Source organism: Physeter macrocephalus, unplaced genomic scaffold, assembly GCF_002837175.3.
Source record: "Physeter macrocephalus isolate SW-GA unplaced genomic scaffold, ASM283717v5 random_1861, whole genome shotgun sequence".
NCBI classification, from domain to species: domain Eukaryota; kingdom Metazoa; phylum Chordata; class Mammalia; order Artiodactyla; family Physeteridae; genus Physeter; species Physeter macrocephalus.
Window position 1 is genome coordinate 10,248 of NW_021147147.1, and position 11,729 is coordinate 21,976.

General features: G+C 50.3%; 2 protein-coding genes across 2 annotated transcripts in view; one reads left to right on the plus strand and one right to left on the minus strand.

The window, feature by feature from the left end:
- The window catches only part of DNAAF8 (dynein axonemal assembly factor 8), a 12,499-nt gene extending 9,662 nt beyond the window's left edge, over window positions 1–2,837 (minus strand). Inside the window, exons 1-3 of the mRNA XM_028487404.2 lie at window positions 2,645–2,837; window positions 1,010–1,151; window positions 407–535 (exon numbers count right to left, since the gene is read on the minus strand). Of these exons, the coding sequence (XP_028343205.2) occupies window positions 407–535; window positions 1,010–1,117 (237 nt within the window). The 5' untranslated portion in view covers window positions 1,118–1,151; window positions 2,645–2,837. The remainder of the gene's footprint in view (window positions 1–406; window positions 536–1,009; window positions 1,152–2,644) is intronic.
- A 687-nt stretch (window positions 2,838–3,524) lies between these two features.
- On the plus strand, window positions 3,525–11,723 carry LOC114485619 (ankyrin repeat and SAM domain-containing protein 3). Its single transcript, XM_028487409.2, has 4 exons — window positions 3,525–3,546; window positions 7,780–7,997; window positions 10,172–10,370; window positions 10,566–11,723. Exons 2-4 carry the CDS (start codon window positions 7,828–7,830, stop codon window positions 10,689–10,691), a joined length of 495 nt encoding a protein of 164 aa, XP_028343210.1. The 5' UTR covers window positions 3,525–3,546; window positions 7,780–7,827; the 3' UTR covers window positions 10,692–11,723.
- The last annotated feature ends 6 nt before the right edge of the window (window positions 11,724–11,729 follow it).

Consider the following 11,729-nt stretch of genomic DNA (forward strand, 5'->3'; position numbering starts at 1 on the left):
GTGTGTGTGTGTGTGTGTGTGTGTGTGTGCGCGCGTGTGTGTGTGTGTGTGTGTGCGCGTGTGTGTGTGTGCGCGCGCGTGTGTGTGTGTGGTGAGGGGTCAAAGGGAAGAGCAGGGGGCAAAATCAGATAGAAAATCTAGTCCCCACCCCCAGCTCTAAGTGTTCTGGGCTCCTGGGAGCATGATGTGCACAAGGCCATTAGATATTTGGTATCTGAACTCCTTGGGTTATACCTGGAGAAAGGCTTGGGTGTGCAGAGATGCTGTACCAGGGGCTTTAACCTCTTTAGACCCACATTGCTGTTAGAGTCCAGCGAGGGCCATGGACACCCGGACCCACACCCACACCCTATTGTGCTTAAAGGGTCCTGGCTTCATGGATCCCTGGATCCTGCATTCCACAGACCTCAGGAGGAGACCCAGAGGAAGTGGCCCAGGCCCCGTCAGGGTCTTCGGCCAGTTCTTCTGACAAGTCTGGAATCAGGGCGGTTTGATTTCGCTGGAAGATGAACAGCTCCTCTTCCTCGCAGTTTGACTGTGGACAAATGAGAGTTCTCTGGATTATATGGCAGCAGGCAGGGCCAGATGCGCCTCAGCTTCCACCCACCCTCCCTGCCCCGCTGCTCTCCAGCTGTCTGGGAAGACCAGTTCTCTTCCGAAGGGACTCGCCATGGCTGGTTCCTGCCGCTGACTTAGAAATGGGCTTGGCAGCACCACCTGGTGAAGGTGAGATCCAGGGCGCCCAGTTCCGCACATACTTGCCACCCCTAAGACTGCGTACAGCAGGTGCTCACTTAGTGCCTGGCACTGAATGAACAGAGCAGTGAGGTGACAGCTGAAAGAGCAGAGTCTGGGCCTCCCCGTCCTCTGCAACAGGGAACCTTGGCACTTCACTTACATGACATTGAGCTGATAAGCTCCAAAGCGGTCCTTGGTCGGCATCATGTTTGTCACGGGAAGAAAGTGCATTGGGGGCCTAGGAAGATGTAGGAAGACGGTGCTTGCTTACCGAGGAGGAATCTGAGTCCAGAGATGGGAGCTGCTCCTTGACGGCCTCAAGGATGGCGTCCCAGGGATTGGGCAGTAAGGGCCCCACATCTTTGTCATGGGATGCCATGGGATGCTTCTCAGCGTGCCATTATCCAAGGAACCTTGCAGAGGACATGGAGTGAGGTGAGAGGGTCCAGGAACAAAGGGTCAAGAGCTCAGGGGGCTGCCTTTTCAAAGCATATACCATTCCTTTCCTTGGGGGATGAAAACAGATTGGGAGACCACCCACCCCTTCTCCCTTCTAGTCTGCAGGTTCCTGTTACTGAGCCAGGCACTGTGCCCTGCATTGTGTGTGTGTGTGTGTGTGTGCGTGTGTGCAAGTGTGTATGTGTGTGTAGTGCAGTATGGAGCCTGCAGATGTATGTACATAGTGATATTTTATGATAATATATAGATATATGTATTGATATATAATGATATATGTACTTGATGTGTAGGTATATGGATGATATACAGAATGATACATGTGTATGACATACAGATATTTGTAAACTATGTATATCCCATACAACAGACACTATTATTATATACATTTTATAGGCTCAGAGAGGTTATATCATTAGTAAAGAGAAAGACAGAATTTGTATCAAAGTCAGAGGGGATTTCAAGCCCCACTACTCTTTACTGCCCCCTTACAAAGGAACAGACTAGAGACATTTTGGAGTCCCGCGGACACTTTTTTTGGAGTTGAGACTCAAATTAACCCCTTATACCCAGGCACTTAGGCAACACGTCCCAGAGTCTAACAGAAGGCCCAGTCCCTCAGGGGTCAAGGGGGCTTAGAAATGTGGGGTGATGGTACTTCAGAGCCAGTGTCTGGAGAGTACTTGCAGCCTGAGAGCCCTCTGTAACCATAAAATGGGAAAAGAACACTCCTGCCCCAGCCCTGGTTCCCATCAGGAAAGCAGCAGGTAAGTGGGGGCTTCTTACTACTTCTGTGCTCACAGGAGTGGGGCAGGAGCTTGGTGCACCTGACCTGGGAACAGCAGAGTGGGGACATATCTGGTATATACATCACGGGATGTTCTCCGGCTGCAGGGCAGATCAGAGGGCAACAGAATCACCCGGGTGAAGGAGACTACCAGAAACTCTAAGTTCTCCAGGAGGACAAGGCAATAGGGGAGGAAAAGGCATTACAGGCTGCGGGAAGTGCACTTAAGATCTCAGAGGAGTGAAAAGTGCCCAACATGTGGGGGAAGAAGTTTTCAGTTGCTGGAATATACGGTGCAAACGGACAAGATCGTGAAGGGTCCTGAACGCCAAGTTGAGCTTGGCTCACCCAGCAGACGAGGTTTACGCTAAAAGCTGCACTGAACAGCAGCTCCCTCCAAATCCTGACCGCTTCCACATCCGTTTCTTGGCTGCAGCCCGTTAGCCCCGCCCAAAGCTCCGACCCCCACCCCCTCCTGCCGCCAGTCAGCCGGTTGTTATGACAACTAGACGCCAAAAACCTCCGGGGTCAGGCTTTTAAATTCTAAAGGTCGGAAACCCATCGTGCGTCCTCTCACCGATCCCCAGCTCGTTTCCCCAGCCCCCACCCCGTCCAACTCTCAACATTTATCTCCGCAGCTGCGGCAAGCCCGAGGCCGTTCACCTCGGCCTCAGCCTCCCCGCCTGGCGCGGTCCAGACAGGGATATAAACAGGCTCCAGCGCGTCCCTCCGGTCGTGTTCTCCCCTTTGGGCCGCGGCGCAATTACTGAGGCTGTCGCCGTCTTCGGAATCCCCGCTCAGCAGAGTCTTACATTACTGCACTGCCAACTCCTTCCCAACCCCCGCTCTTCTTTCGGGACTTGGCGCATCCTGTCTCTCCTGAAACACGATTGGTTTCCCTGGCCAGCAGAGGGGCGGGGTAGGGAGAATCCTCCCTGCTCACTGGCTTCTGCCGACGTCACACAGCTAGCCGGGAGAGCTGACCGGAAGGTCTGGGTGCGGGACGGAAGAATTCCACAGCACCCGCGAGCGTCCCGGCGTGCTCCGCGCCTCTCGCAACCACTTCCGGGGCGGGAGCGGGGCCGCTGGGTCCGCGCGCTGTGGCGGCGGCCGGCGCGGAGGGACCCTGGACGGGCGCGGCCGAGGGAGCGCGGCGGCAACGGGGCAGGGGTAGGCGCCGGAGGCGGCGGCGGCGGCGGCGGCGGTTGCCGCCCCAGGGCTGCCCGCAGCCCGAGGCCCAGCGCAGGTAGGCTCCGCGGCGGCCCTACCCCGCCTGGTGTCCTCACCTGCTGCGCACTCTTGGGGCGTCCCAGCAGTGTCTCTGGCTCGCAGCTTGAGTTTATGACTCCGAGCGTCCGCATTGCCGCTGGGGAGCGGGGACGATAAAGCCACGTGCGGTGTAGGGTTACTGGGAGGAGGTGTCAGTGCTTGGGTAGTTCCTTAGGTTACCCTCCCCAGGGCCTGAGAACGAGGTTGGGTTACCTGGGGCCCGCGGAAGGCCCACGCCCCGGGGCGGGACGCGGTGCCCTCCGGCTTTCACAGACCTCCTCTCTGTGGATGCCACGGTCAGCAGCAACGTCATTTTTTTTGTTATTGTTGTTAATTTTTTTGTTTGTTTTTTGTTTTGCTTTAAAAGTAACGAATACTTAGCATTTTACAGAATGGACAGAACACAAAGGTAAAAGGAAAATCAAAGGGTTGAGTTCCTAGTGCTACTTCCTGGAAATAAATCCTGGAAGCGATATGTAAAAGATTTTCTACAAGTATACGTGATGTATGTGTGAATACAATTTTGTTCGTAAGGAATACCCCATCATCGTAGAGCATCTGGCATGCGGCATGGTGATAAAGGAAGTAATAGTATTGGGTTGGCCAAAACGTTCTTTCGGGTTTTAAGTAAAAATAAAAGACACATTTTTCATTTTCACTAAGAACTTTATTGAACAACGTATTCACTGTTTCGTTCTACTACCTTCTGCCATTTTTCAGGTAGCTTCATAATTCCATCTTCCCAAAACTTTTTATCTTTTGAGCAAAGAACTGTTCCAGATATCTGCCTTTTAGTCTTCCAGGGAATTGAAATTTTTTCACATTATGAGAATTTTGTAAAGACTGAAATAAATAGAAATCTGAAGATGCGATGTCTGGTGAATATGGTGGATGAATCAGAACTTCCTAGCCAAGCTGTAACAGGTTTTGCCTGGTCATCAGAGAAACACATGGTCATGTGGTATCCTGATAGAAGATTACGCGTTTTCTGTTGACTGATTCTAGACGCTTTTCGTAGAGTGCTGCTTTCAGTTGGTCTAATTGGGAGCAGAGCTTGTAGGAATTAATCGTTTGGGTTTCCAGAAGGAGCTTATAATAGAGGACTCCCTTCCAATCCCACCATATACACAACATCACCTTCTTTGGATGAAGACCGGCCTTTGGTGGGGTTGGTGGTGGTTCATTTCGCTTGCCGCACGATCTCTTCCATTCCACATTATTATACAGTGTCCAGTTTTCATCGCCTGTCACAGATCGCTTGTCACAATTTGTTTTATTTTTTTTTTATTTTGTAAAAATATTTATTTTTGACTGCATCAGGTCTTAGTTGCAGCATGTGGGATCTTTCGTTGTGGCACGTGGGCTCTTTAGTTGCATCACGTTGTCTCTTTAGTTGTGGTGCACGGGCTTAGTTGCCCTGTGTGGCATGTGGGATCTTAGTTCCCCGACCAGGGATGGAACCTGCGTCTCCTGCATTGGAAGGCAGATTCTCAACCACTGGACCACCAGGGAAGTCCCTACAATTTGTTTTAAAAATGGAACGTTTTAGTTATGTTTAAGTAGAGAATCACATGTGGAAATACAGTCAAGAAGGTTTTTTTCGCTTAACTTATGTGGAACATCAAAGCAATTAACATAACCAAGCTGGTGCAAATGATTTTCAGTGCTTGATTTGGATATTTTGATTATGTCGGCTATCTCCCACGTGGAATAACGTTGATCATTCTCAATTAATGTCTCGATTTGATCACCATCAACTTCAAGTTGTCTAGCTGACCTTGGAGCATCATCCAGTGAGAAATCTCCAGCACGGAACTTCTCAAACCACTTTTGACATGTTTGATCAGTCACAGCACCTTTTCCATACACTGCAGTGTTTCCGTTGTGTTTTTACCTTTCTTGAAATAATAAAGCTTGCTGAAAATGTTGCTTTTTTGTCTTCCATCTTCATTGTTAAAATGGCTACACAAAAATTCACCAATTTTGAGAAGTTTTTTTAAAAACGCACGCTGATATGGCAGCTGTCACAATACGATCTGACAAAATTGTTTCAAATGAAGTTAAAGACCACTAAGCGCTACTAGAGCCATCTTATGGAAAAAAACCAAACGAACATTTTGGCCAACCCAATAGCTTTATGGTCTCTTGGCATCCGAGTTCTCCCTCCATGGGCTCCTGGAGTGGGAGTCTGATTCTGATTGCCCCTCAGCGTTCTGGAGGGTGTCAGGTGAACCTCCAATAAAAGGAGAGAGAACGTGGGTCCCACCCTGGAGGAGGCATTTGGAGTAGAAGAAACACACCCAAAGAAGGCTTGGGTGTATTGAAAGGACTGCTGAACTGACACTCAGCTTATTTGGATTCTTATCCAGGCTCTGTGGCTTGGACTGTTCAGCTTGGGGGTTCCCACCTGAAAATTGAGAGAGCTGATTGCTCTCAGGCCCTGCCAGTGTGGACAGGTGGTTCCAGAAAGCAGGGCTTTGCTCTGAACTTTGTTACACTTACTCTGGCCAAGGGCCGACAGATTCTTTGTCCCCCAAATTGGTGGCTTGTTTGTTGTTTGGCCATCTTGGCTGTATCTCATGCTTGGAAGCATTTGTTAGTAGAGATTGACGTGCTAATGGCATCTGTGAACCGCTGTGGTACCTTTAGGCCATCTGAACTGGAAGTGGTTTTCTTTGTTTTTTCCTTCTCTTCCTTTTCTACACTTTGGTCTTTGTTCTTTCCCACCCAGAGTAGAACAGGAGACAATTGTCACTCCTGGACTAAGGGTTCTACTAGGAAGCTGATGACTTGGGCTTGATGGGTTAGGATTCCTAGAATGAAGGGCTCTTCATCCTGCTGTTGTCACATCTTGGGGAAAGTGTCACCCCACAAATTAACCAGTCTATCCCATTCCCCCTTGTCTCTCCCACATTCAAGGGATGCATAGGTAGATTCCTAGTCAGTTAACACTGGTCACATCCTGGTTTCTGTGTTGGGGCTTTCTTTCCATTTGTTTCAAAATTTGTTTTTAAAATTTATATACAGTAAATTTACTTATTTTGGTGTTCAGGTTTATGAGTTTTGATAAATGTGTAGAGTCATATGTCCATCAATCAAGATACAGAACAGTTCCATCATCCCCAAATTCCCTCTTGCAGGCCCTTTGTGGGCCTCCCACCCCTAACCCTTATTACTGCTGATTTATCCTCCTTTAGTTTTATCCTTTTTTTAATTTAAAGAAAAAATTTAAACACATGCACTTGTATTGTTTATTTATTTACTTATTTTGACCACACCGCATGGCACGCGGGATCTTAGTTCCCCGACCAGGGATTGAACCCGCGCCCCCTGCATTGGAAGCACGGAGTCCTAACCACTGGACCGCCAGGGAAGTCCCCCTTTTAGTTTTATCTTTTCTAGAAAGTCCTGTAAATGGAATCATACAGTAGGCAGCGTTTTGAGTCTGGCTTACACTTGGCATAATGCATTTGAGATTCGTTCATGTGTTGTGTGTATCACCTGTTTTCCTTCTGCTTATGGCTGAGTAGTGTTCCATTGTAGGGACGTGCCACTGTTTGTCCATTCTGCCATGTGTTCTTAACCACAGTCCTTGGAAATATCATGTCCCCATTAAACAGTAAGGAACTAGGGGTTGGAGATGGTAAGTAGCAGAGCTAAATTTTGATCTAATTCCAAGTCCGGGGCTCTTTATTTTTTTTAATTTTATGTATTTATTTTTGGCTGCGTTGGGTCTTCCCCGCTGCATGCGGGCCCTTCCTAGCTGTGGTGAGTGGGGCCCACTCCCTGCCGCAGTGTACGGGTCTCCCACCGTGGCGGAGCCCCCCGCTCCCTCTGCGGAGCACGGGCTCCAGGCACGTGGGCCTCAGCAGCTGTGGCACGCAGGCCCAGCAGTTGTGGCCCACGGGCTCCAGAGCGCAGGTTCACGGGCTCAGTTGCTCTGCAGCATGCAGGATCCTCCCAGACCAGGGATCGAGCCTGTGTCCCCCACAATGGCAGGTGGACTCTCAACCACTGCGCCACCAGGGAAGCCCCAGGGTTCTTTTTCACCACATCTGAGAGCTTATTTGGTCCACTGACCTAATTACCATTTCTCTGCTTCCCATCCAAGAGGTTGTCAGCCTCCTTGAGTTCCCTTTCTAGAATGTGGGGCCTGGGGGTCGATAAAGGAAAATATATGCCACAGTTTATGACACAATATGTGCTCCTCTTTTTCTGTCTAGTGACAGGCTCACCAGTACTAGCATGATGGAGCTGCCCGAACCATACAATTTTTTTTCTTTTTGGCTGCACTGCAGGGCTTGCGAGATCTTAGATCCCTGACCAGGGATCGAACCCAGGCCCCCTGCATTGGGAGCGCGGAAACTTAACTGCTGGACCACCAGGGAATTCCCGCATATGATATTTATTGAAAGGAAGTTGTCTGGTCAGTCCCAGGAGTTGGGTACATTGGGCAGCAGTCTGTCAGGGCAGTGACTTAGCCGCCTGCTGTGGACAGGAGTGTGACCGTGCCGTTTCACTCTGTGTAGCTGCCGGCAAGGAAAGACCTAACGACCCCAGTGCCTCCATCCACAGCGATGTCGGAGCTCAGCGATGAAGCCAGCGAGCCGGAGCTGCTGAACCGCAGCTTGTCCATGTGGCATGGGCTGGGTGCGCAGGTCAGCCGGGAGGAGCTGGCCGTCCCCTTGGATCTTCACACAGCTGCTTCCATTGGCCAGTATGAAGTGGTAAAGGAATGTGTGCAGCGGTAAGAGATCTTGGGAAATGTTCCTTCCTCTTGGATTTTTGAGCTCCATGGTTCAGCTCTCAGGTGGAGCCATCAGGGAGCTAGCGGGGGCCTTGCCCACAGCTGTAGACATTTAATCCTTGGGTGGATCAACTGCTGCTTCTCTTGGGCTGTTGTCAGGGATGATTTATGCTGGACGCCAATAAGGAAGGCAGTTTTGATTCTGAGGAAGAAAAAGTCAGCTTAAACTTTTTTCATAGGCTTAGAAATTGTTCATTTCAGGCTTACTTTAACCAGAGTAATTTTATGGTTTTTACTAATTGCAGAAATGCTCAAACAAAACAAAAATAAAGATTGAAAGCAACGCCCTATGGCCTTCTTTCCCCAGAAGCTTCATTTTAATCCCTCCTGCCGCCCTCTCCCCTTTAACTTCTGCCATAGAGGAGGAGGTGGGGTTATCCCCACCTGGAGGATTGCACCTTACTCACTGTCCACATGCCGTTTTCACTGATCTTATGTGCATATTAGGTCCCCCTAAACAGCACTGCTTCTTAGCACCTTCTTGTTTGAAGTACGGTTTGATACTCAATGTAATTTTTGGAAAGGGATCCATCTTCTCATCTCTTCCCACTTTGTCCGCCACACTTTGTGCTTACCGTTATCATCTCATTGATAACTTAGAGAAACAACCTATGTCCATACCTCCCTGGGCCTTTTCCAGTTCCAGTTTGGAGAGTTAAAGCAGAGCCTCGTGGAAGCCCCGTTTCTGGCTCCCAGGTCATAGCCATCATTTATGAACATCTGGCCAGTTGGTACTCCTGTACCGGGTGGGTGCGCAGGCAGCACATCCCTCGACAGGGTCACCACGACCCCACCTATAGTTCTGCTCCTTTAACATTCACAGGCTTTTAAGCCTTTGGGTGTGCTGTTAAAACGCACAGTCCAGAAGGGTTCTAGGAAGTGTTTGTGTTCTGATTGGGGTTGTGACACCTGCTGAGACCGAGGCTGGTGCACAGTAAACACACACTGGGGACCCGAGGGGGATTTGGAGGGGTCAGAAGGGAGGATTCGGCTGAAGGGGGTTGCCAGAGCCCCAAGGCCGCTCTGCTAAGGGGTGGGGGTGGGGGCGCCTCCCTGTCCATGTGAGACGGCGTGTGGTGAGAATGGGCTGGTCTCTAGGCGGCTCTCCCAGCCAGTGGCTACCCCTGCATTCCTGGGATCAGGACCTGGGAGATGGCTGCCTGGGTCCAAAGCCAGGGTCAGTAAAACGTGCTGGTGAATGGAAACTAATTGTCTGGTGTAGCTTAGTGTGTGTACCTAGGAGAGGCACGAACTGCATGGATCGACTGTCATTTGGTACCTCCACTGGAGGCAAGGATTGTGGAGGAGGGAAGACTGGGGCGTGAAACAGGCTGGATGCTCCTGGAAGTGGGTCTTACTTCCATCTCCCGACCCCAAACTCTGGGTTGGGAAGCCTGCATTGTTTTTTCTGTAGGAAACACTTTTCCAGAATTGTAATGTAAGTCAGTGAGAAAGACAGGATTCTTTGGTCACAGATTTTTCCAAGAATATTTCTGTAGGGTGGGACGACAAAGGAGAAATCGTCCACTGTCTGAGTCCCCTCCTCTTTCCTCTCCCCTCAGTTCTGGACTAGCAGACTGGTCTGTTGGCGGGAGGTAGTCAAGGCTCCAGGTCAGGGTTTCTCGGCCTCAGCACTACTGACAACCTGGGCCAGCTCATTCTTTGTTGTGAGGGGCGTCCTGTGCACTGTAAGGTGTTGAGCAGCATCCCTGGCCTCCACCCACCGGATGCCAGTAGCTTTTCCCTCCCCAGTTGTGACAACCAAAAATGTCTCCAGACTTTGGCAACTGTCCCCTGGGGGCAAAATCTCCCGTGGTTGAGAGCCATCTATGTAGCTGGTGGTAGCTAAAAAGAGAATTGCTGGCCTTAGGGTAGGAGGAGGGTGCAGATGAGAACGAAAAATCAGAGGAGGGAGGCAAACTTGAGGGAGTTTGCAAAGGCAGTTGTCTGGCAAGTGTAGTCACTCCCCCCTCTCCCCACCAGTGATGTCCAGGGTGGCATATGACTCTGCTTCCTGTCAGCACTTCCTGCTCTTGGCCTGGCCTGGCCACCGGCTTTGGTAAACCCCACCTATGAGATGGCTAGCGTGTCTAGCATGTCTTGCGTTTGTTTAGGAGAGAGTTAGATTTGAATAAGAAGAATGGTGGTGGCTGGACCCCGCTGATGTATGCCTCCTACATTGGACACGATACCATCGTGCACCTGCTGCTCGAGGCGGGGGTGAGTGTGAATGTGCCGACCCCGGAAGGGCAGACTCCGCTGATGCTGGCTTCCAGCTGTGGCAACGAGAGCATCGCCTATTTCCTCCTCCAGGTGAGCTACGAGGGCCTCAGGCCAGAAACCTGAGGGGCCCCCGGCCGCTCTGCAGAGACGTGAACCACTGCAGGCCCCTGTGTGCGTGCGCGTGCTCGGGTAATCACTTCGATTCTTTCAGCGTGATGGCTTGGAGGGCGCCCACCCTGCGCAGAGGAGACGCGGCCTTAACGAGCATTCTGTGTTCTCTTGAAGCAAGGTGCTGAGCTAGAAATGAAGGACATTCAAGGCTGGACTGCCCTCTTCCACTGCACCAGTGCTGGGCATCAGCAGATGGTCAAGTTCCTTTTGGACAGTGGAGCAAACGCCAATGTGAGGTGATTACAAGGTCTTAAGTGGCCGCAGGAGGGGGGTGGTCACGTCTGACTCTGAGGAGGGCAACTGGCGAGGCAGCTAGAGGCTGGAGTGCAGGGATCCCCTGCCTTGGTTTGACAGGCTCAAGACAAAGGGGACAGTCCCCCCTAGGCGTGGAGGCACGGGGATCGCCCTAGCTTTCTCATGCATCTGTCAGGTGGCATTGTGTGCAACATTTTAAGTTCTCTGTGCCTTATTTCCTTTATCTGAAAACAGGATGGCAATGCCCATGTCATAGAACTGTTAGAAGGATTACATGTTCTGTCATATAACAGGGGCCTAACATAGTGTGTGGCACTGAATTGACATGTGTTAAATGCTAAATCCCTTTAGCTTTTTTGCCTTCTGTATATATCAGGTGAGGTGATACTTTGAAAACATCATGAGTTTTAAATATAAGCTGGAAGTAGGGTTGTTGTCTAAAGCATGTCACCATGATAATCCTCTTTCAACCCAGCATTCACCTGACACTGCACACCCTGGCTGGTGTCAGCCGTTGTAACACACTGTAGGTTTACAGGCCACTAAGAAAGAAAGAAAAATGCTCCTAATTAAAATGCATCTTGTTTATTGACATTCTGACTTCAGCGATGCTAAAATGCGAAAACTGTGTGTCTTCAAATGGATGAAAACCAGTGGTTAGCTTGCTTCCTGTCTTCTAGCCCAGGTGAAACCAGTGAGGACTTGGTGGGGGGGCACTCTGAAGAGGGCGCTGAGTTAGCCGTAAGCAAGCATTAGGTGTAGTGAGGGCAGGAGATGGTTAGTCCTGGAGCTCCTGGAAGGGTTCCTGGAGGATGTTGATCTCAAAATGTAGGATATCTGGATAGGTGGAGAGGAGGTCCTAGCTGTCTGTGAGCAGTGAAGGGCAACAGCTACTTTTTGCTGTGATTAAGTAGAGATTCAGGCCATAGCAGGGGGGGAAGCAACTAAGAAGGAGTGAAGATGGGAGACAGATTATTTTAGGAACAAAAGACTAGACCTGGGGTAGAAACCACGGGGCTGATG

Excerpts from the sequence above, each read along its gene's own strand:
- LOC114485619 (XM_028487409.2), top strand. The coding sequence starts at position 7,828 with ATGTCGGAGCTCAGCGATGAAGCCAGCGAGCCGGAGCTGCTGAACCGC. Across the intron at positions 7,998-10,171 it reads GTAAAGGAATGTGTGCAGCG|GAGAGAGTTAGATTTGAATA; the intron begins GTAAGAGATCTT and ends GCGTTTGTTTAG. Across the intron at positions 10,371-10,565 it reads TCGCCTATTTCCTCCTCCAG|CAAGGTGCTGAGCTAGAAAT; the intron begins GTGAGCTACGAG and ends GTTCTCTTGAAG.